The 26,271-nt window shown below is 30.4% G+C and overlaps 1 protein-coding gene across 2 annotated transcripts in view; it reads left to right on the top strand.

The window, feature by feature from the left end:
* LOC142328683 (b(0,+)-type amino acid transporter 1-like) overlaps positions 1-26,271 on the top strand; it is a 148,677-nt gene that overhangs the window by 44,464 nt on the left and 77,942 nt on the right. The window contains exon 1 of one of the 2 annotated variants that reach the window (XM_075372602.1): positions 11,195-11,261. The exons of the other annotated variant lie outside the window; for it this stretch is intronic. Coding sequence (XP_075228717.1) covers positions 11,223-11,261 — 39 coding nt within the window. The 5' untranslated portion in view covers positions 11,195-11,222. Of the gene's footprint in view, positions 1-11,194; positions 11,262-26,271 lie in introns of those variants that run through there. 2 annotated transcript variants of the gene reach the window in all.

Here is a 26,271-nt window from a genome sequence, read left to right on the forward strand (position 1 = left end):
TAAAGACAGAAAACTCCGTATTACGGAAACGGAAAAGAAATATGGATTTTGCTTTTAATTTCACGTGTTAAATTTATCCCGTAAGAACAAAACGAAATAAAAATGGAATAGTCTGTAATAAAATAAAGCGATTAAAAAGAAATCGTACACAAATCAAGTTTGATAAAATAATAAAATGCAGTAAATGACTAATAATAATAATTGTTGTTAGTATGCCGTCACATTTATAGCTCCAACTTCCGTCCTACAAACCTACGATCAGTAATAAAGTAGGGTAGCGGGTGACAGGTTATTTAAACATTCTATCTTGTTTAACTTTTCAACAAGTTAGTTTCTTAGAATTTCTGTACATTCAATTGAGATTTATTCCAGTGGGCGGCTCGTAGCTAAAATTAACGAGGGTGCTAATCCAGAAAGTTTTTTCTGGCCCTTTTCAAGGCCATGATTAAAGTTTTCTGTAAAACAAAAGAACCGAAAAAATTAATTATGTAGAATAGCTGGAAGCAGGATAATCTAATTCTACACTTTATCACATTCAAGAATGTGGTACACGGTTTTAATATCGTATTCGGTTTAACCGAATTAATAATAAATAATTAAAACATTACTGTTAATTAGTCGAGATTAGCGCTCGAAACGAACGTAGGTTAAGTTTGGTTGATTATATCTATAATTATAAACAATAATGATTATATTTTTAATATGTAAAATATGTTAATATGGAAAATCTTTAAAATGACCGGTATAAAACAGCAAGTTAGTGTTATTGGGTTATTTCTCCAACCTGGTTATGTTAATATCAATATTTCCTGCTATTTTGAAACGTGCATATTCCCACCTAATTCTTATTGGATATTAAAAATAGATCGATTTTTGACCAATTGGTTAAAAAATTAAGTGGTTTTTTTTTGGAGGGGAATTCCGAAAAAGATCCGACAAAATTAAAGCAACCTATTATATATAGATATTTTGAATGAAGCAACTTCATTTTTAAAAATTTTTATAACAGAATCATCCTTGAACGCAATAAAAACAATTATTCAACATTTTATTTTTAATTTGTTTTCTGTATAGAATTTTCTTTTTTTGAATAATATTTTTAATTTTTATGGATAGTTGATAACGGATACTAGTCGGGCAGAGCCAGGTACTTTTTCTGTATCGAAATAATACCCGACACACACACACACAATGAGGCACTGAACTCTATAATCCCTCACATCACTACTCTCTTTCCTTGTCTTTATTAGTTGTGCAAGTCGAATTATATTTTGTGTATTCATTTGTTGCTTTATGTTCTTTTCATTGGAAGTTTTCTTTAATTTATAACAATCAAGAAGAACTATTAATTAATTAGTAAATGAAACTCAGTGATGTTCTACTGGACTTTTGAGTAATTAAGAAGAAAGTAATCCTATTGAACTGTATTTTATTATACATGTCCACAGCCACCACAATAAACAAATGGTTTCTTCACTGCGGCCACGCGGTCCCCCCAACCCCTTCCCGGACACACGTGTGTCTGGAGATTAATATTATGTACAGTAAAGAACTACTGTTTGCTTCTGAAAAGGCAATCGCCGCCCCAAAACCGCGATCGCGAATAGGTGTCACCAAATTGTAAGTTCCCTATTCCCTTTCCTTTCAAGAAAGAAGAATGAGGGAACGAGCCCAGCAGCCATCAGCCCAGCAGCCACAGACAGCATGGAAGAAAGAAGAAACCTGCACTTTCCCCTGTTCAGCCCTTCGGGGCCTGGGGAATACTAAGGTTAATGGTATGTAACTTCGGTTACTACCAATTCTCGGAAAGTGTAGACCAAAGAAGAATGAAGAGGTCATCGGAAGAAGAAAAAGATGAAGAAGAAGGAAGACCTTCTACCCGTCCCAACATCACGGACAGGAGTCCGGAACAGAGCCCAGCAGAGATGCGTCCTGAAAGGCAGCCATAACAGAAGTGGATGAAGAACTTCTACGTAACCTCTCCCTTAAAACTTACATGTAAATTAACTTAAACTAGCAATTGCGACTCCTCCGGAGAAGGGGGCGCATTGCTCCCTCCATATAGTTAGTGCCCCGTTGTGGCTTATTCCTGCTAGCCTATGAAGTGTTAGCACCGAAAGGACTTCAGTGGACGGTCTGAAGGGGAATTACGTCGGGAGGACAGGTTGCATAAGCCTAGCCTTCCGCGGTCGGCCCATAAAATGGGTTTTGATAACGCTGGTTTAACAACGGATTGGAATGCAATTAAATCCGTCCTTAAAAATACTAAATATTAAATAAGACAAAACTTGAAAAATTAGACCCGTCACTTAAAATAAACCTTTTAAAAACACGCCCGATTTGAATCATCCAGCAGCAAGGGACTCTGTCCAGGTTCTGCGATCCGAAGGGAGAATCTATAAACTCCCGCTAACTTTGCATTCCATTCCATTCCTATTATACATGTTTAGCTTATTTCCTTGGCCGAGAAAATCATAGAAGGTTCATAGCCTTACACATTTCTATCTATATATAGCCCTGTAAAACTTAAAAGCACTTTAAACTGTTACGGTAACCTTTGACTAGAGAGGAGCAGCAGATAAACTATAATTGTCTTTCTTGAGGCAGCTTATTCCAAAAAAAAATGATCTGTTTATTTCAATAAACTTAATTTCATTTGAAAAATAAAGATAATTAGTTTTTTTTTGTTAAAAAAAAATTTGTAGTAATTTAAAAAAAATTTTTTCATGCCTTTTTTTCTATATACTGTTGTTACAAAGTACCATAGAACTGAATTATATACTTTTTCGTTCATTATGACTAATTTTAACTTTCACTGTCTTTCTGCTTTATCTCTTATCATTATTATCGGTTAATTTTTATATAAGTAATATTAACATTATCAGTTCCTTACTATAGTCTTTAAGTTTATATATATATATATAAACACACATACATAAAGTGTACAGTCTAGTACATTAAGAAGTACAACATTCACCTGGATTCTCTCGAGTCCCATTTCCATAGATCAACAAAGTTATCCACTGGGTTAGTCTAGTGGTGAACTCGTCATCACAAATCAGCTGATTTTGAAGTCAAGAGTTGTAAGTTCAAATCTTAGTAGAGGCAGTTACTTTTATACGGATTTGAATATTAGATTGTGGATACCGGTGTTCTTTGGCGGTTGGGTTTCAATTAACCACTCATCTCAGGAATGGTCGACCTGAGACTGTACAACACTACACTTCATTTACATTCTTACATATCATTCTCATTCAAGTAATACTTTGTGGTGATTAAACAGAAAAAGAAATATCAACAAAGTTAAAGACTCTTGGGTACAGGTTCAGTGCATGCTATTGAAATTTGAAATGACCGATCATCTGGAATGACCATATTCTATGAAAACAGATAAAGTTATTATATATTACAAGTTCTACAGTTGTTTTTAAAACTTACACATTGTATTATATTATGTTTGTAAGTAATACACATTATATTATATATATAATACAGTGTGTACATTAAGAATAATTTAGCTTGGCCAGTAAATGACATCATCATTATCATGTATGTATATGTCTTTCTCATTCACATCCATCTGTATTCTCCTCTATATCCAGCTGAAGTTTTAATATTCTTACTTCCCATTTCCTTTTAAATCATCTTTAACTTTTACTCTTTTCCAGCCTCTTTCTTTCTGCATTTTCTACTGATCCTTCAATAACTTTTATTTGATATGAGAATGAGAATGTTGTATTTTATGAGTATTTGCTGGAAATATAATGGCACTATTTGAGCAAACCCAAGTTCTTTCACTAGTTGAAATTTGTATTGTAAATACACACACACACACACACACACACACACATATGTGAACACATGCATGCATAATGAGGCACTGAACTCTGTAATCACTCACACCGCTGCTCTCTTTCCTGTTATGCGTTAGTTGTCCAAATGCAATTTCATTCTGTCGAATTATATTTTTATGTCTATTTCAGCCAATTACCTTTCTTATTCTCAGTTGTTCTTATTATTATTATTATTCTTTCTTAATTTTTCAATTTGTCTGTCCACTTAATTTTCTTCAATCTCCTCCATACTTAAATGCTTACAATCCTCCTTTTTCTATTTTTGTTTTTTTATACCCATGTTTAATATCAATACAGAAGTATATTCTGATGTAAAGCTTCACAAAATAAAGATGCATCTTCAATTCTAACTCCATCTTAATATGTAATAACTGTTAAACCTTTTCTTAGCCATATAAATTCTTATTTTTATTATATATTTACTTTTGGAATCTTCTGTTAACACAATATCTAAGTATCTACCTGTTTAATTGTTGCTTTTTTCCACATAAATTATTTATTGGCTTGTTGTTTCTTATCTTCATTACTTTAATTTTGTTAACATCATTTTCATTCCATACACATTGTGTCTTCTAATTTTGAAGACATTTGTTGAATATTTTGCGCATCATCTAAAAAAACCATATCATCTATGAACCTTATATACTTTTCTTTTTTTTTTTTTTACCAATACTGATTCCTTTAACTTCTAGATCATTTTTCATCATATTTTCAGTGTTCATATTAAGAAAGGTTTTTGATAGGCAGCACTGTTGTCTTTTTAGGTCAAACATTCAGTTTGAGCACTCTTTTATAGCTATTTATTTTTGTATGTATATGCATTTTATATTTTTACAACTGTTTTGTGATTAATATACAATATTTTTTTAAATCTTTATATTTCCATTTAAAATCTTTGATTTCATATTTTCATTAGAATATCCAATTTGACAGATTTTCTATATTTATGAAATATATTCTTATTTCTGTATACCTTTCACGTTCGGTTCCTATTAGACCAATTGCTTTCTCTCTTCCTGAATCAATATTGTTTTTCTGTAATCATAGCCCCATTTTTTTATTCTGCCTTCTGCTGAAAGTTAATTCAATAATCTTTGCTGAATGTGAAATCAAACTAATAGTCTTGTAATTTTGTTTTTTACTTTACCATGCTTTTTGGAAATTGGAATCATGGTATTTTAAGAAAGTCTTTGGTCACATTCCATTATTTTAGATTTTATTTCACATTTTTACTCTCTTGTATAAGCCTTTTTTAATAAAGAATTTTTTATTGGCAGCTCATCTATTTCTAAATTCTTTCAACTTTCACATCATTTATTGCTTGTATAACTTCCGCTTTAAGATGCTGTTGTTCCATTGTCTCTTTCTATTTCAACCTAATCTTCATGTCAGAAAACTTTCTTTTTGAAAATACTCTCCCAGTTCTGCTAGAAATTTCTCTAGTGCCACACATTTCTTCTAATCTTCTAATTACTGTTTTCCCTTTTTTTAATTATAAGTTCATATAGTCCTATTTTAAATCTTCTTTATCCAAGCATTCATCTGTAAAACAGAAAAACAAAACAAAATCAATTCTTTGCTTTTTGTGTTACTCTTAATTAATTATTTAATAATTTTTTCAGCCTTTTATATTTTTCATCGTTCCTGTTCATTTATTTCCTCAATCTTTCAATCGCTTCTCTTGTAATTCACGATGGTTTGTTTTGTTCTTTTTACCTTAATGAACCTAATTGTTTGTTGTGTTTCTGTTTTGATAGGATATATAATATTCACCTGAAATCTTACCCTATTGCTTTCTTGATTTATGTAACTTGCAAAAATAAAACTGTGTGGAAATAGCGGTATAAGTATGAAATTAAAAACATTGGTTAATGAATGACATAAAAAATTATATTGACCAAAAGAATCGGTACTTACATATTAATGCCACCGAAGCTACAGCTTTATTTTTAAAAAAGTAGTCAATCGGATTTCGGTGGAAAATGAACAGTCTCTTTATTAATTATATAAATGGTTATTTATATTTATTTATTTTATAAATATAATTTAACCAAACTTAACCTACGCTCGCTTCGCTCGCTAACCTTGATTAATTAACACCGTAATTTTTTGACTATTTATTTAATAAATTTAGTAATTATTGCAATTATTTATTATTTAAATAATCAAAACACTCCTGTTAATTAGTCAAGGTTAGCGAGTGAAGCAAGCGTAGGTTAAGTTTGGTTAAATTATATTTATAAAATAAATAAATATAAATAACCATTTATTAAAATTAATAAAGAGACTGTTTTGAATCCATGTTAAACTCTATATTGGCCCATTTTCCACCGAAATCCGATTGATTACTTTGTTTTTAAATAAAGCTGTAGCTGCGGTGGCGTTAATACGTAAGTACCAAAGAATGTGTAAGGTATGTCATTTAATTCTGATATTTATTTTTTGTTTTGAATATGGTAACAGTGACAATAGTAGCTATATTGTTTAAGAACTGGGCACCATATATTATTCCATCTATATTTCAAACTGACAGATTAAAGGAAAATCTGTTATCATAACATGCATGACAGTTTTTCCTTTATACAATATATCTTACATGTAATTTATTACTGAAGTAGTTTTTAAGTGTTATACTCCTTATAGATGTTTAATTATCTTTTTGTATATTTTTAAACGATAATATTGTTCGATAATTTTTTTTCTTTTAAAAAGAAGTGTATATATCTGCAAATAAACATAAATCATTTTTAAACATTAAATTTTATGACAATTCAGTCATAATCTATTACTGTATTTTAATTACCCCTCTTATTTAATTTATTGCTTGGTAGATAAAACTGTTATAGACTATTCTTTTATGAACTATTATTTTGTTGAGACATATTCATTTTTTTCTGTCTACTTATGTTTTAGTTGAATTTTATTACTTTGTTTGATCATTGTCCGTTCAATTTTTATTACTTTTTATTAATTTCTTAAAAAATTAATTACATTTTATTCAGTTATTTAATTTATTTAATTACATTATTTTTCTTATAGAATTAATTACACGAGTAAAAAAAATTTAAATTATTTTTTGTAATTTTTTTTATCCTGATAACAATGTGTTGAAGATACTTATGAATCTAATGTCTGTTTGCCATTATACCAACTTCCAGTAAGATTCAAAGCTGAAATTTGATACAATGATTTATTTCCCTTTTGTAATTATCCTAAATCTTATCTTCTTATGATAATAGATGTGCAGTATACTGGCAGATCTACACAGAATTCCTTCAGGAAAAATAATTTATTTATGTAAAAATTCTCAGAAAAAATCCCAGAAAAATATTTTATAAGAAAATTATTTCTAGTTTTATTTTATTTTTTCCCTGTAGTCTTTCACTAAAATTCCACCATAGCATGTAAATAAATAAATCACAAACATTCTTGTTACCACAAGATGGGTGAAATAAACCTCCCCCCCATTTGAGATTTCATCAAAAATATTTTTGTGAAGTTTAGGTACAATTCCATTTTTTCAGTTTTCAATGGATGAATTTTTTTATTAAAATTCATTAAAAATAGTTTAAACAAAAAGATATATTTTTCTTACTTTTAATGTTATAGCTGTAGCAGGGAAAGTATTATAATCGATCCAATTTGGGCATATGGGTTTTTCATCGGATCTCGACGTTTTAACACCTAAACTAAAAATCGAGTAGAAATTTTCCGGATGTTTGTGTATGTATGTGTTTGTGTTTGGTTGATCATACTGTATATCTCTAGAACTACTGGACCGATTTTCACCAAACTTGGTCAGATTACTTCTGTGTATGGGTCATTGATCCCATTAAATTTTCAACATAAAAGATCAGGTGGGGGACTGTAAAGCAAGGTCATTTTCAGTATCTCGAGATTTCCCCTAATTAAGGTCTTATTTTTCTTAGGGACATTTGTTATTAATTAAAAAATAATATTTGCAAAAAAAAATTTGAAAAATCGTATCCACACCCCAAAAAATGCTCTAAATAAACTAGCGGCTAAGCAAGTATACTGTGTCAGTAGTACCACCTCTCAACACAATGAGCGCTAGTGTATCACTGACGTACAGCTGTTGTATTCGACCGCTATGTTGTGACGTTACAGGTGAGCGGTAGAATTTAATAAATGAATAATATTTAAAATGGTCGCTAGTACCTCCACATCCGCGCGAATGAAATACGATTTGCGCGCGCGCTTTAGTTAGAATCATTGAATTAAACAAAAAATATATTTAAATAAAATGATAAATATTTTTAATTGTTTGTGTATATGTGTGTAAGCCCGTGCATCAGATAAAATAATAATAAATAATCTGGTTTACAAACTATCATACAGTTTATTGAATGATCTGCGTAGTCTGTTATTTTATTGAGGTGCAACTATGTTAGTAAGGGTTCTAATAAAAATTTCAGTAACAAGCGATATCTTGGAAATATAGCATTTTCCCGCTATGTCTACTATGTTCTCTGGTTAATTTATTCCTTGTGAAAATTTTACATAATTTATTGTATAGACAGCTGCATGAACTGTATGGTACTTAGACTTTGCATATCGGTTACAGAATGTATTCTTCATGCTTCAAAACCGTTGAAAAGGAATACGCAATTCCAATTTTGGAGTAGAGCTTTATTTCTGTTAGTAAAACAATAAAGTAACGTATATATGTTTGTGTAATTATCTAATTTAATGGAAATCGTTCTAAATCTTTCATTTAACTCAATGAATCTATTAAAATTATAATAAATTCTTGTTCTTGTTTCATCTTCTTATGACAATGATGTGCATCTCCGTGGTGGAGGGGTAGCGTTTCGGCCTTTCATCTGAACGTCTCGGGCTCGAATTACGGTTAGGTATAGCATTTTGTATACGCTACAAAATTCTATTTTCATATCCCCACGCACAAGCTTCAAGCTTTTGCAACAAAATCATCAATAAAAATAATAAAATTTTGATGTAACTTTGATGACCTGTAAACAATTATTCAAATGTTTTACGGGGAATAATAATTGCAAACTTTTATTTTTTAGATATTTTGATTGTTTGTCAGTTTTATAGAATGTCAGTAACTTATAAAATTTTATTAACAATTACAAGCGTTCAATTGTAATTTTCTGGTAACGATTTCACTTCACTTATTAAGTAAAATTTATTTGAAAAATAAAATTAAATTGTTCGGACTCCAAAAAACAGAAAATTGAACAAAAATTAATTGAAAAAGAAAAAATAATTTTTCCACTATTCTCAATAAAAATTTTCAAACTTATTTTTTGAAGTCAGAGCCAAATTTTAAATACGATACACAAGATATCTTTTGAATTCGTCATGCTCAACAAAAAAAAAAATATCAAGGATTGTATTGAGGTCGTAATGGAAAAATCATGTTTTTCCTTTTCATTGCACTTTTTCTTTTTGGGTTTGGTTCAATTTTTTTCAAAATTTGTTCAAATTATTCTAGTTATTTTTTTTACTTAGTTAAAGTGGATATGTGGGTAGACCTACTAAAGAGACTGCTCGTAAGAGAAAAAAACGTTCTTTTGAAACAAAATAAGTTCATTCATAACGATTTTGAAAGATTCGAAGGAAAGAATGCGTAGGAATTGGGAGTCAAGGTTATAAATTAGCAAAGGCTGTGTAAAATGCACGAATACGTAGATGTGAAATATTTCAGAAGAAAGGGAAAATTGATATGATTTGATCCTTAAGGGTCTAACAAATATCACATCATTTTTCGTTGACTCATAAATCTATTTATAATGAAACGCCTGAAGAACGATCGCATTGATAGATTGTTGTAAAAAAGAAAAATTGCGAAACAAAAAAAGCTGATGAAAGATAAACTCGTTTACAGAAAATGCGTCTAATATCAAGAAGTCTAAGATAGACATTATTAGATAATGATCGTCCAACATTATTACCAGCCAGTAATAATGTTGGACGATCAATATCCTGTATTGTTAAAAAAAAATTATCCAAACTGGAGCACTTGGTGAAAAGTTAAACCTGGAAAAAAATTTTTATATAAAAGGGTGGAATTGAAAATCTCTTTTCTGTTGAAGTCAGTTAAAAATTAACTGTTCCTTGTACTTTTGTGGAATAGGATCCAGTTAGGCATTTGATGGGTCTCCAACTAATGAAAATGTAATAAAGCGATAAGGTACTATTAAAATAAAGACAATAATTAAAATAAATATTTCCTTAACCAACTGGAATACGTGTTTTAATAGGAAAAATGCTGGAATTCAGATTATAAGCTCCCTAAGCGATTACATAGAAATGTGGTTTGAGGTTAGATTATGAAAACAGGAATGATAAGATAATTTCAAGTATTATAATAGAATATGAATTAGTGGAGTTTATATACAATTTACAGTAAAAATAATTAAAATATAATTATTTTTATTAAAAAAAAATCAACAATGTAGAAAGGGGCGTATGCATAGTTCCTCCCGTTATTGCACTTTCATTACCAATCTCTTTCCAATTTGTTTGCATTGTGAATTTATGTTTGTGTGTGTGTATGAGTATATGTCTAAGGTACATTCTTCTGTATTAAATACTGTGCATAAAATTAAAAACTAAAAAAAATAATTTATAAATAATAAAAAAATAAAGATTTCTACATGTATTGTTTATCAATCAGCTTATATAGTTTTTATTTGTGTTTTCGATATATAAAATAGTTTTGTAGTTATCATAACATTAAAAAAAAGATTATAATGCTATTGCAGTAGTTGTATATATCAGTATAAATGTGTATGCCATAACTTTCGTGATTAAAAAAAAATATATATAAATATAAAACAAAGGAAAAATGAAAGCTATTTGTTACTTTATTACTGTAAAGGGAATTTTTATTTTAAATGCGAACAGTTATGTATAGATGCTTGACAGTTGGTAAAACTGGTTTTTACGTACAACATTCAACATATTAATACACACATACACACACAATCGCTCTTTGTTTCTCTTTACCGCTCACGTGTATACATACATAAACACTTTTTTAGCACAGCAAGATTACAAAATAGTGGTGCTTTATTCACTTCGATTTGCGATAGGTGTAATGTTAGCTCATATAACAAGGACAGCAGTACGCGAAGTAGAACATACATCTTGCATTTCAGCGAGCATGTTTTATTATAATTCACGTTGTAAAAATATTTAATGTTTTTCAAAAACAGTAAAACCTCTTAATAATTTTATTAATTTATTACATATATATACATAAAACATTAAATAGATTACATTGTGTTAGTTGTTTGTGTATGTGTGTGTGTGTGTGTGTTTGTTTTCAGTGAAAGTTTTAATTGGTTTTATTAAATTTCTCAAAATCACCTTTAAAAAATGGAGAAAAAATTTGAGTATATACCACTATCAGTGCTGGTAAGTTTGATAATTAATACCATGATAATTCTATTTTAATAAAAATTATACTATCTTATATTATTCAATATCTAATATTTATGTGGTTAACTAATATCCAAAGTAGATGTTATTTAATTTATATTTGTTTTAATTTTTTTTGTTATCTAATTACTGAATTAGTAATTAAACTATGAATGTATCTTGTGACAGAAATTATGTTTATCTTAATTCAATATTATAAAAAAATGAAAGATGTTTATTTTTTATGTTTTTTAAAAGAAAACAATTCCTTTCCAGTCCTGAGTAAAAAAAAAACGACTTTTTGTTTCCGACGTCTCACTATTTTGCAATCAGAAACGCGCTGAGATCTGTGAGTACAATGCACTACATAAGTTGGATTAACGAGTAAACCCTATCCACAAGCGTCAACTTTGAACTCGCCTAACATTGTGACTTACTGAAAAGGCGTAAGAAAAATACACCAATAGAAAGTCAACATAACCTCAAATTGAGATTATGTTATTTGTTATCGACCTTAAATTGAGCGTAATTCAAGAATGACTCAACCAACCTCATCAGATTTTTACCTGCACGAACTTCAGATACACTGCTATAGCATATTTAAATTTCAGTGAAATAGATCCAGTAGTTTTGGAGATTTTCGAGCCATAAAATTGATACATACGACCGAAAAAATATCTCAGATTTAGGTTATATTGTCTGTTTTTGACTTGAATTGAGGATAACTCAGGAACGATCTAACCAATGTTCATCAAATTTTTACATTCACAACTTCAGATACACTACTACAGGGTATCTAAATTTTAAAGAAATTCATATAGCAGTTTTGGAGATTTTCAAGCCGGAACTTTTATACGTAGCCTCTCTCTCTCTCTCTCTCTCTCTCTCTCTCTCTCTCTCTCTCTCTCTCTATATATATATATATATATATATATATATATATATATATATATATAAGGAAATTACATTTTAAGTGAATGGTGTTTTCGTTATTCCTATACTTCATAAACTAAAGAAAATTCATTTTCACCCCCCAATCTCATCATACGACCGAAAAAAGTACCTCAAAGTTAGGTTATATTGTCTGACCTTAAATTGAGCATAACTCAGAAACGACTCAACCAATCTTCATAAAATTTTGTTTTCAGATGCACAGCTTCAGATATACTACTGGAGGGTATCTAAATTTCAATTAAATTTATTTAATAGTTGCCATAAATTCTATATGTTAGCCTCCCTCTCTCTCTCTCTCTCTCTCTCTCTGTATATATATATATATATATATACATGTAAGGAAATTACATTTTAAGTGATTGGTATTTTCGTACTCCGCGTTCCTCAAAACGTAATGAAAATTCAATCCCTCCCCCCAACAATCCAACCATGCGATCGAAAGTAATACCGTATTTTTCCTCGAAAAGACAGTAAAAATATTTGCTGAGAAAATCAAAACCTCTTTTTTAATTATATCACAACTTATTCTTTTATCTTTGAATGAAAATGAATATTTTACAATCGCTAATTACATATTGTAATTTTTTGGAAATTTTTAAGCGTTGCATTATATTAATATTTTCCAAATATTCTTGTAATAGTTTATTTCGATTTTTGATTGAAAAAGATTCATTCTTTATTAGGAAAAATGTATCACTAATACATGTATTCACTTAGTATCTTGAAATGAAGACTTAGTTCTCATTTTAATTTTTCGTTATTCTGAATAATAAGAAACTGTAAAATTTTATCATGAATTATAAAATATATACGACCTACAACGGTAGGAGATACGATACCGCATATCTCAAAATTCACCGACAGAATTTTTAAGTACATAAATTATCCTTTTTCTCACGTTACATTGAAACGAAGATAGCGCGCTATCTTTTACCGATAACAGCCCACATAGAATGATGTCATTTTGTTTTGATATACATACAGTTATGTTCGTCGTCACACAATTAACGCGTTCTTTTAATTATTATTTTTACTTTCCCGGCTACATCTTTGTTTGGTGTTGCAGTAGCATAGCTACAAAGAGAAAATATAGCGCGGCTGGCAAAAATTCTGTTTATCGAAGCTTTTGCAATTGTTAGCGTTTCGAGACCCCTTCAGTTCAAAAACCACAAAAAAAATAAAAGACATTTTTGGAAATTATAAGAACTTATGTGCAAACATCTGTAACTGTACGTCTTACATGTTGGCCTGTATCTCGATTGTTATCTCTGTCCTGATTAAATATTATTTAACCAGTATTATTTAATAGCTAATGTTATTTAGTTATTATTCTTCGAAAATAACTCATAAAATCTGTATATTTATATGGAGCATTATTAGCATTAAATTTTGGGCAACGGGGGATAGTTTTGGCCATATTGAATTTTTTACTTTTTGCGTAATGATTTTAGAAAACTTAGTTTTACTACGATGAAAGAACTTAAAATTCCAAACTTTTAAGTCAATCGGATTTAGAGGTGGGGGTGTATTCTACATTATTTCTGAACAGTTTTTGCCTAATATCTTGAAAACTGATTGACTAAAAATTTGAAGTTTAGTACAAATATTTGGCTATATATATATATATCGATGCGTGTTTGCAGTTGTCAAGGATGTTGAGAGACTAACAAACGTAATCATTTCTTATAAATACAATTTATTACTTTAAAGATATATAAACAAAACAAATAATAATCATAATTCGTGTATATAACAAAAAGTAGTAATTAAAATATAAAAGATAAAATTAATTAAAAGTAATTAAAATATAACAAAAGATAAAAATACAATATTTATTTAATAATAGTTAAATTAATAAATACCAAAATAAGTCCAATTTACTAAAAACGTTATAAAGATCGGTAGAAACTAATATTGCATTAACAACAAGATAACACTAGAAAAATCTGAAATTCATAGTAATTCAATTTTTGCAAGTATTATTACTTTACTGTTTGCTAAAGAATACCCTACACTTTATGAATGAATATATTACTATAATTTTCTCTACTGTTTGCCAATAATTAACCGAACAACTTCTTGTATTCACCCACTGTCCACACTGGAATAATCGTGACGTAGTGTTCACTCGCTGTTATCAAACTACTGACCGTTATCGCTTGTTTTACCCTGCGCCGAACACGGTCTCACAGAACTACTGACTACATCCTCTGGTCCCCGGCAATATTTATATCCCCTGGCCTGCAGGACCAGTTACCGCCTCGTCCTTTCAGTTGTTGAAACATAATAATTTTCATCGCCTGCACTGTTACGTTTTTCTATAAATTCTTTTCCCGGTCCGGTAACTCTTCTAAACAACAACTTTTGGAGGTGCCATTGTATTACAAAGAAGAAATTGTTAAATGGTCCTGTTAATTTGAGAAAAGAATCCCTTTTAGGTCCTGTTGGATTCTTCTTTTCATTATTATTTTCTCTTTCTTTCTTCTTAATTGGAATCCGTTATTCTGACCCGTTATACTGGTCCTGTTACAATATATATCCCAGCTTTGGTTGATTTTCTACCCCATCAAGGTGGGAGGGATTTTCTAAATTGTTTCTGAACAGGTCTTGCCTAATATCTTGAAAACTGATCGACCAAAATCTGAAGTTTGGCTGAATGTATATTTACCAGGTACGGTCGACTTTCGACTCCATCAGATAAGGGAGCATGACGGTAGACATGAGTTTAGTGAACTAGAATGCTTTTAACCTTTTTGAATAAAATTGCACCAAATCTTGTTGAATTATTAATAAATAAACTTAACAAAATAAAAGGCAGAATATGATCCATAATTATAATATATATTTTAATAATATGTTAATATATTTTTTAACTTTTAATTTTCAATATTGCAAGTCTAAATGTATATAATGTTAATTTAGACAGATTGGAAATTTCTTAATAAAAGGAGGTCCGTGGTACTCAAAAATTTTGATTTTTTTGGACTTGTACTTAAAGAGGGTATAATTTCGATTATAAAAACATTATTCAGTGAAGTGGTTAGACCCATAGTTTATTACTAAGAATTGTTATTTTTTTCTCAATTATATTTGTAATACTGCATAATTTTAAACCTAAAAACATCACATGATCAAATAAGACCCACATTTTTTATTGAACATTTTGATCTTTTTCCCAGTTGTACTTATTTCGTAATTAAGTAATTTTAAAATTTAAAAATCCTATGATGTATTTTTGAAATAAAAATTTGTCAAGGGCGGAGCCTGGAAGTTTTGCAGTCGTTTATTGGATTTGTCCTTTGTTGATCCTTTTATGAGATTCCACAAATTGTTTATTACTTTTTATAAACTGTTAACAAAAATCTTTTAAAATTTTTTTATTTATAAACCAAATTTTCGTTAAAGAAATATATTTACATTCAAATATATTTAATTACCTAAAAATTCTTCTCTTATTCTTTTTTATACTTTTGTAATTTATTGTTACTAATGTTTGTTTATTCTGTTAAAAAGATTTTCCGGGGCAAAGTATCTTATTATCAAGAATCATTAGGTTTTTTTTTCTTTTTTTTCAATAAAAGTAATTTATTTACTCTTTCAATAAGTAAATAATACAGAACTGCTGTTACATATGACTTTTGCGGATCTACATATTGATTATTGCTGATTTATTGCTTTGTTTTTTTGCTGACACTCTTTTTTGTATGGATAACGTTTTTATTGTCTTAACCGTAATCAGAATTTAAAATAAAATAAACTGAAAAATAATTGAACCGATTTCAAAATTAAATCGTACTAAATAAAATAAAATACTATTCTTTAAATTTCAGATTTCAAATTTTTTATATCTGGGCCAAGAGTATGTTTGTTTTTGGTAGTTGTTTTCTACGCGGAATCCAAGAAGTTGACATTCAAATGATGACGAAAACAAAGTATTATATTTAGTATAGAATTTTAAACCGGTTTATTATTTTTTTAAATTTCCTTGTGCTGATAACGTTTAAAATTAATATTTTCACTCAACTTCGACTAATTATTTTTAGTTTGTAATGTTGTCTTTTTTTTAATTATAAAAGATTAATCTATTTTCTTTTTCAAATGGGCTTTAAACCATTATATTTGTCTCCCGTCTATTTCTTGTTCATATTCGTTACAAAAGAGCTTGTTCCCCTGCAAAAATTGATTTAAGAATAATTCTGCCATATTTGACCGTTACATTATATTATGTAATCGATATATTTTTAACCGGGGATATTTCTTTTTCCTCAATATTACTTCTAATCCGTTAACTACAAACCGGTTTTTTGCTTTGTTATTTTTCATAAAAGCTGCTTAAGAAGTAAATCTTTTTTATTGTACTTGAATGATTCCCCTAATATGGGGGAAATGTATTATATTCATTTTATAGGGTAAAATTCCCCTGTTGATATTTTTTTTTTGAATAACATTTCTTTTTGTCGATATTCATTCAAGTCGTTAAATTTTATAAATATAAGGTTTAGTTTCAATAAAATGTAACGTAGATTTCAGTATTATACATCTGTTGCTCTTAACTTTTCAATAATATTTTTCATAGGTTAAATTGTGTAACCGTTTTACTGTCAAAGAGTCTGTTCAATGAATGCAAGGTTTTTTCACAGTTTTTTTCTTCTTCACTCACTATTATTTCTCTTCAAGCAAACTAGTTTTCAAAGAATAATGGCATTATATTTTGTATTCTGTTGTCAGTGAAGAGGAAGTTATTGTAATAAAAAAAAAAAATATATATATATATAAATGGAACAGAGATCAGAATGCGCTAAAAAGTATGAAATAACTTCGTCCAAATTAATTTCTTAGACACTTTTTTGAATCGGCACCTGCTTCTACAAAATTAATTTATAGATATATATAAATTTTTTCTATAATATTATATATGTATACTTCATAAAAACCCAATACCGATATTATATAAGTGGAATTCATATTTATATGCTGATTGCTTTTCCGTTGGCGATTATTATGTATTTCTATATACGCCATCTATAGGTCCATTCAAGTACCACTTAAGTGTGATCATGTTTTTTGGCGCCAATTAAAAAGGTGTTTAAATAATCAAGTAAGTGTTTGGATTAAATTATTTCTTATTTTTTAACGCATTTTGATGTCAGTTCAGGTTTTTTTTTTGTTTTTTTTTTTTACGTAATTATTCCATAATTTTCTTGTCTTGATTACAATACGTTATTTCGGCGGGGTTAATATCCTCCTTTTTGGTGATGTAATGCAGTTGCCTCCAGTCATAGGGCATTGGTGTTTTGTTCAATTTCTTTGCTTCGAAGCAGAAATAAATTTGTGACATCAATTTTCATTCTGTGAGCTAACAGTAAACATGAGACAAAGAAATGACATGGAGTACATTGATTTATTAAATAACTTGCGTTTTGGCGATGAGATAACTGGCCGATTGAAATGCTTTTCGAAAGAAGGTTTGCCTTTAATAGACAAATTTGCAGATAGAAATGCTGTAAGAATATTCCCAATTATTAAATTAGTAATTAGTAAAATTACTATTGAATTAGTAATTTTGATGAATATAATCGTAGTATAACTAATATGATAAAAAAAAGAAAAAACAGAGCTTATATTTATTTGATTAACGCTACTGATAAATCACGAGAACTGTAACATATGGGAAAACTCCCACCGGAATAACATTCCGGTAGACGTCAATAACTGTGGTTTTTTTAAGGACGAAAAACAAAATAAAAGAAATTAAAACTAATCTAACGAATAAATAGTAAAACTTAAAACTAAACTTAAACTAATGTCACAGGTAAAATCGAAAATAAAAGCAAAAGTAGGTACAATTTAACAAGGTCCGAGATAGGTGTAAAAGGTCCATTTCGGATAAAAAAAGGACCAAAAGAAAAAAAGCTAAAAAACATAAAATAACTGTGGTGGCCTGTCGCATAATGTACAATTGACAGTGGGTTCAAGAGTTATGTTAAGGCGTAATATATCGAATTCTAATATATATCAACTTTCACACCGTTTTTTTGTCAAGAAATTTTTCCAACATTTGGATTAGTGTCACTTTACTGTTGTTTTTGACTTATAAAGGTTTTATACTGAAAAATCAAAAAATTACATATTCTCGTAGCGGCCAGGGTAATGTCTTTTTTTATTTCTATCAGTACTTTTGTATTTACATTTTAAAATTGGCCAATTTAATAATTAACCCTTAAATTAGACGAGGTTAGCGAGGGAAACGAGAGGTAGGTTATGTTGATATCGTACAAAATCGATACACGGAATCATTCGAAAACTTTTTTTTTCCCCTTCTCCCCCCGACCGGATATCCATTTAAGTATACGCAGTCGGGGAGAGTGTCCATATATTCAAAGAAGGCGTCCCCCACCCACCGGCAGCACGTCCGGCACGGCAGGTTAGCCTCCCCGGTCTCGGATCTTTTATTTTCCATTTGCCGTGCCTTTAATCCCCCACCTCATGGCCAAGGTCCGGCAACGCCGTCCCTCAGCCCCTCGGCAGGGAACCGGGTCTCTGCCTTTATCTTTTGCCGTGCCTCAAACCGGCGGCACCGACCCCGCTAAGCACCAAGGCACCCGCAGGGCCGACACCGCCGGCCGGGACTCGGTCTTAACTTTACCCCACAGTTCCCCAGGAATTCCCTCCCTTCTCAGGAACCCGCACACCTCATCATGCAGGCCCTCCATGGAGGGACTGTCCTCCTTTCCCTACTTTAACTACGACCCCCGTCTTCTGTCTTCGTCTTCTTTAATACGGAGAATTTCCCCCGCGAACTTCTTGAACCGGTCCCAATTTTCCTGACTATACACCATCCAATTAATTAAATTGTCAGGGGTCAGTCTATTAATTAAAATTTCCCTTCTATTATCAGCCCATCTGGGACATGCGAAGATGGTGCGTTCTATATTGTCGATCTCCTGACAATAAACGCATAGTGGGGTGGCCCTCTTCCCAATTCTGAATAAATATTGACCAAAACAACCGTGGCCTGTCAATAGTTGCGTGCTATAGAAGCTCACGTCACCCAGTCTCTTACCAACCCATGTATTTATGTTGGGGATTAGCCTTCTCGTCCAATCCCCAACTCTTGAGTGCGCCCACGCACTCTGCCGCTCTTGCTGTATTAGCTCTATGGTCTCGCCTCTGGGAAGTCCCGTGGCTCTTAATGTCCGCTCTCTAATTTGCAAATCTATAGGGGGAACCTCTGTTATTATACACAACGCATCATACGACACTGTTGTGTAGCCTGCAGCCACCCTAAGCAGAGCGAGTATATGAACACTTTTTAGTTTAGTTTTATTTCTCTGTGTATTTATTGCATTTCCCCATACCGGGGCCGCATACAATAACGTCGATGTGGTGGCCGCCGTTATCAGCCTCCTAATCATTAGATACCTACCTAACTTTTAACGAACTACGTAATTAACAATACAGTTTTTTGATTTACTAATTTCAATGAAGTATAATTGAAATTTGCAACTGATTTCTGTTATTGATAGATTATAATGAAAAGTTAACGCGATTAAATTACAAAAATTTAATCTGAACTTCTTACCATATTATCAAATATAAACTAACGCTCGCTAACCTAGCGTATTTTAAAAACTACGGTAGAAAGACTTTTTTTGTATATATACAATCAGTGCGGTGTAAACAACATATGCCAAAATTATTGAGTTTTAAATGCGCGTTCTCTTTTTAAATAATTATCAATATTTCTTTATCAGAGCATCATCTTAAAATACATAATTACTTACAAAAATAAAAAAAATTAAAATGTTAATCCTTCGACCAATATGCGTGCACGTTTTTAAGATTAAAAAATAATACCTCTGTTGATAGATTCGTGTGTATTTACGATTTTGACATTCAATTTAGACGGTGCACTAGTAAGTTTAAGGTTATTGTATTGATTAGTGTTGCGATCTTTTGGTAAAATATCTAACTAACAACATAAGTTTATAGTTAACTCAAAGAGATAATATCTTCACCGATGTGAATATTTATAGGTTATTATTTAGAAGTGCATTTAACTCATTTCGCCATATTTTTAGTCCCAATTTTTTTTATTATGAAATTATTGGAAATTTTTCTAACGATGAAATATAGAAATTTATTATAAGTAATGAAAACGAGTTTGATGAAGTGAGCCGTGAATGTATAAATTTTGAAGGTAAGATGGCAAGACTGATGAAAATTTTAATATTATTGAGCTATGGAACCGAGTTACGTCGTGTCTTATGATTAATCTGTGTGAAAAAAGTTGTAATTGTTTTTCCGCACGGCTTTTCAATTTATAATTAAACATTTTAATTATATGATGTAAAAGTTCAATAAATATTTTTATTTAAAAAAAACTCACCTACAGAGCAGGCTTTATTCTAAAACTTATTTGTTAAGTAATTAAAGCCCATCAAATTAAAACGATTCACAAAGAATGTAACAAAATTTCAGGACATGTTCTACTGGTAAAAACAAAGAAAAAAGTAACACTTTGTTACCGGGTATCGCTGGCAAAAGATTTTGCCTTAATTTTTTCGTCTTCCGTAAAATTAAACCAGACTGTAATTTTTACCACCAAAATTAAGGAATAAATGAAGTGTTTTTATATGAAATTTGACCTGAAAAAATAAAGAGGTCCAAGAATTGTCGTTTTCGGAAAATTTATGGTTAAAGACAAAATACTGAGGTCGAAAAACATACTATTTCCTGTTTGGTGTAAAATAACTTTGTTAAATGAGAATAAGCTCATAAAAATGTTTAAATAAAACTTGTAGAAAATTTGATTATGAATAAAACGGTGTGAATACAGTAAGTATACAAACTAAATTCAAACGTAAGAATTTTTATGTTTATTAAAAATAAAACATCAAGATGAGGCAGATTTAACTGGATATTAAACGAAATATCGGTCTACACCATTCATATTTATAAGATTATGGAGGTAGAAGAATTTTGTTATTTGGGAAGTAGAATTACTAAAGATGGACGAAGCAGGAGCGATATAAAATGCCGAATAGCACAAGCGAAACGAGCCTTCAGTAAGAAATATAATTTGTTTACATCAAAAATTAATTTAAATGTCAGGAAAAGGTTTTTGAAAGTATATGTTTGGAGTGTCGCTTTATACGGAAGTGAAACTTGGACGATCGGAGTATCTGAGAAGAAAAGATTAGAAGCTTTTGAAATGCAGTGCTATAGGAGAATGTTAAAAATCAGACGGGTGGATAAAGTGACAAATGAAGAGTATTGCGGCAAATAGATGAAGAAAGAAGCGTTTGGAAAAATATAGTTAAAAGAAGAGACAGACTTATAGGCCACATACTAAGGCATCCTGGAATAGTCGCTTTAATATTGGAAGGACAGGCAGAAGGAAAAAATTGTGTAGGCAGGCCACGTTTGGAATATGTAAAACAAATTGTTAGGGATGTACGATGTAGAGGGTATACTGAAATGAAACGACTAGCACTAGATGGGGAATCTTGGAGAGCTGCATCAAACCAGTCAAATGACCGAAGACAAAAAAAAAAAATTTATAAGTACCAGATTGATCTGATTGTCAAATTTTTTATCTTGAGTGCTCGTTCTAACTTTTTGAGGGAGCTTCAAGGGATGAAGTACTTCAGACAGAAATACATTATGGCACAAATGTGCCATTATGGCAGTGTACACTTATACATGTAGGCATAATACATTTTTATTTTATATGATAACAAGATTATCATTTAAATTTAGACGTTTCAAGCCAAAAAAGTTAAGTTTCATTTTATTTAAGGCAAAACGTTAAAATTTTTGATCAAAACTTAAAATAAAATACTATTCTTTAAATTTCGATTTTTTAATATCTGGGCCAAGTTGTAAGGTTTAGTAAACTTTTAGAATTTGATTTCAAATTAAAATTAATATCTTCACGCAGCTTTGACTAATTATTTTGAATTTGTAATATTGTGTTTTTTTTTTTTAAATTAGACCCATTTCCTTCTTTTTATGGGCTTTAAACAATAATACTCGTCTCCTATCTAAATCTTGTCCATATCCGATATGAAAAGGCTTGCTTACTAACAGAATACCGGTATATAGCTAACGGATTAGAAGTAATACGGTGGAAAAAGAAATTTCCTTCATTTACTAAATATATATCATAATATAATTTAATTTAACGGTCAGACCCACCGGGTTGGTCTAGTGGTGAACGCGTCTTCCCAAATCAGCTGATATGGAAGACGAGGTTTCCAGCGTTCATGTCCTAGTAAAGGCAGTTACTTTTATATGGATTTGAATACTAGATCGTGAATATGTATGTGTTCTTTGGTGGCTGGATTTCAATTAACCATATATCTCAGGAATGGTCGAAATAAGACTACAAGACTACACTTCTAAAACACTCATACATATCATCCTCATTCATCCTGTGAATTAATAGCTGAACGGTAATTTCCGGAGGATAAACAGGAAAAAGAAAAAAAAATGAATTGTCAAATATGGTAGAATTATTTTCAAACCACTTTTTGCTTTAAGTTTCATCTTATTTTTACTTTAAGGAACATTTAATTTTTTTATTTAAGGTTTTATTTAATCTTATTCAAGCCAAAGAAAATTTGTGGCATTATCCTACGAGAATTATTTTCCTTATTAAAAAATACAAAAAATTCATACTACGTGCAAGAAAAACATTATATTTATATTTATTAATAGGAATTACACCCAGTAAAAACGGTTTAAATATTCATTATTAATTATTTGAATTTTCTGGAAAAAGGTAGAAAACACTTCTTCTGTTACGTAGGAAGAAATCGGTAAACAAATTTAAAAAAAGTTAACTTTCAATAATGTCTAAATTATTAATTTTAGATAATTAAATTGTTAATTATCTTCGGTGAGAAAGTGGTACTGGAAACTTCATTGGAAAAAAATACAGTTAATTAACTCTAAAAGGCGTAATTAAAAAAAAATCCATTAATTAGAAGCAAATAACGTAAATTTTCCGTTTTTAATTTCTTTCAGATTAATTTTTTTTTAACACGGATGGCGTTTTTTTTTTTTTACCTATTCCAACTTAAAAAACAAATTTGACTGTCTGGAGAGGAATCGTTTGACACGTATTTCATATGTAAATCGGTTCTGCAAAACTATTTCTTCAGGAGTACTAAGGAAAACACAAATTAACATAACACTAAAACTCATTCTTCTTCTTCTGACGTAGTTAGTAAAAATAGAATTGTTTAAGACTAATCAAATGATCCTAAAAATAGAATGTTTATCGATTTTCTTTCAACTGAACGTGGGGTTTCCCTATGAAGAAATATTATTTAACATTAATTTACTAAAAGGAGGAGCCGTAGAACTAAATAGTGTAAAATAATTTAAAAAAAATTATTTTTTTGTTAGTGACATAATGATGGACGAGTGACATCTGATGGATAAAAAAAAGAATTATAAATAAAATTTAGATGTTTATGTTTATATTCCTGTTAAAGTATATATTTCATAGCAGTTTTATTTTATTAAATAATTGATTATCGCTCTGAATAAATTAACAATGTCTTTTTATACTCATCATGTATGACTATAAAAAATTGTGTTGTAAGACCAAACCATTGCATCTATATTTTCAAATTAGATATCACCGTCTTAATGTTTTAATTTTATAAAATATATTAACTTATTTATATATTGTTTGGAAATTTCCTTAAAATTGTATTTGGAATTTGTTTATGTGATCTTACCAACAATCGCAAAAACAATGAAATGAATAATTTTAATGACAGTTATCGAATTAAACGAATCAGATTTCGTTAATTTTTAAAACATAAAATAAAGATATAATTATTATTGTTAACTTTTTATTTTAACGGAGTCGTTTTTATTACACGCTATAAAATTATTTTACAGTTTTATGTAACGTGTATATAATATATATATATATATATATATATATATATATATATTTAACCAGGGTGTTAACAAAGTGTGGGCACACTTAAAAATAACTAGTGAAACAATAAAGACATTTTTAGCAAATTCTGCTACCTTCAAACTACTTATTTTTTGTATGAGATCATATTTTTGGTATACTTCTGGCTGTTTTAGAAAAAAAGCTGTGAAAAATATTAAATATTTATGGCCCCATATTGGTTATACTGATGTAAGATTGGTGGTTACTGATGTATTTTACGTGACTTTTTTCCAATGTCCTTTAAAATAATGTCACAACCCTATTATTTCCACTTAAAAAATGCTTTGGTTGCCCTCCGTGGAGACTTGGGAATATAATGGTGTCATATCGAAAAATAGATCGTTTTGATGTAGAAGCTAAAATGTTAAATTTAACTGTTAAAAATTAAAATTTTCTCATGTTTAATTGTTGAAACGTTATTTAAGACTTTCTATACTTTATTAAAATTTTGTACATCACACACACAAACACGCGCACACACACACACACACACACACACACACACACACACACACACACACACACACACACACACACACACACACACACACACACTAGTATTCCTCCACCTCCGTCGCGGCGGCTTCACCCATATTACTTTTTAATAGCAAACTTATTTATTTATAAATAAAAATTATTTAATCCAGAATATTGATTTTAGTTTTTCATTAAATCTCCGTCACGGCATTTAATGAGAATTTTTGGCATTTTTTTTTTTTGTGTTACTAGAATGAATAAGCTATTGCGTGAACTTACTCTAAAGCAAGCCACGATGAGACACGAGGACTCCGTCGTCCTTGAGCTGTTAAGACCGAGACCCGGCTGGGGGACCCGGTTAGAGGCAGGCACCTCTTAAAAGACCGAGATCCGGTGCGGGCTCCCTTTGTAGATTACTCATATTGGAGGCAAGGCATCAAGACCGAGTCTCGGCCCCTAGGGTGGGGCTCAGGAATGGCATAGTCGGGCCTGGATACCTTGCCCTAGGGGTTAAAAGCAGACACTGAAACGATCCGTTAGAGTGAGTGGACAGTCTCCTGGGCTGTGCTATGCTTCACGGTGAATCCAGCCCAGGGGGTAGGGAAACAAGCTAAAAGAAAAAAAGCCACTTAAAATAGTCTGTGAGAGAAACAGTCCTCTCTTAAGTCAGTGCCTGCCAACTTCATCTATTGTCCTTGAGACTTATTAATCGTCATTTTTAGCATCCCTGTCGCCCTTGCCGTCTAGCCGGAGGACTCTGCCCCCTGGACTCCTCTGTTTTCATTAAACGCATGCTTGTGAGAATAATAATGATAAATAAAAATTAAAGCTTGTTTAATTTATAAAAAATTTCAGTGTATTGTAATTTCTATAGAGCAACAGTTTAGACAATACAGAACCGAAACTTTGAGCGATCTAAGTATGTGGGTTTCAAAACAATCGGTCTTCATCTTAAAAATATTAGTTATGTCTGGTTACCCGTACCAAAAACGGGTAAAAATTTATTTATTTTACCAGGTTCTTAGCGTTAGCAAATTAACACCACTAGGACGTGACTGCACATCGTTTCTAATTTTTTTAAATGTTTTTTAATTTATTTTATTTTATGTTTTTTTTTAGTTAAGTAACCGGAGGCAGATACCGCCAGCCGCGTCGCACGTACAGTAACAGTGGTTGTGTTTATTGGGTCGCCGCGCTCCGTAAACCGTCCTATCTCTTAAAACATTGAAATTAAAAAAAAAACCTGAAAATGGTTTTTAGATGTTTAACTGAAGAGTATTTTCAAACCCCAATCCAGTGAATATCTCGTTTAGTATTGTCGGATTTGGGGAAAATTTGCAATTATTTTTCAGGTTTTTTTTTTTTTACTCTTTTCATCACTTTCAAGGTAGAATTTTGAAAAATCTAGAAATTGGTTTTTAAAAATTTTCGATTTCTAAAAAGTTGATGAGAGGTTGAAATGAAGTGTTAGATGGAATAAAAACCATTTATCATAGTAAGATTGGTAGAGACCTCCAGGCGGATATTTAATATAAATTTGTTTAAATAATATGAATTTATATAAAGTCAAAAGTTATGTTAGATAAAGTAGGC

This window comes from Lycorma delicatula, chromosome 8 (genome assembly GCF_047948215.1).
Source record: "Lycorma delicatula isolate Av1 chromosome 8, ASM4794821v1, whole genome shotgun sequence".
NCBI classification, from domain to species: Eukaryota; Metazoa; Arthropoda; class Insecta; order Hemiptera; family Fulgoridae; genus Lycorma; species Lycorma delicatula.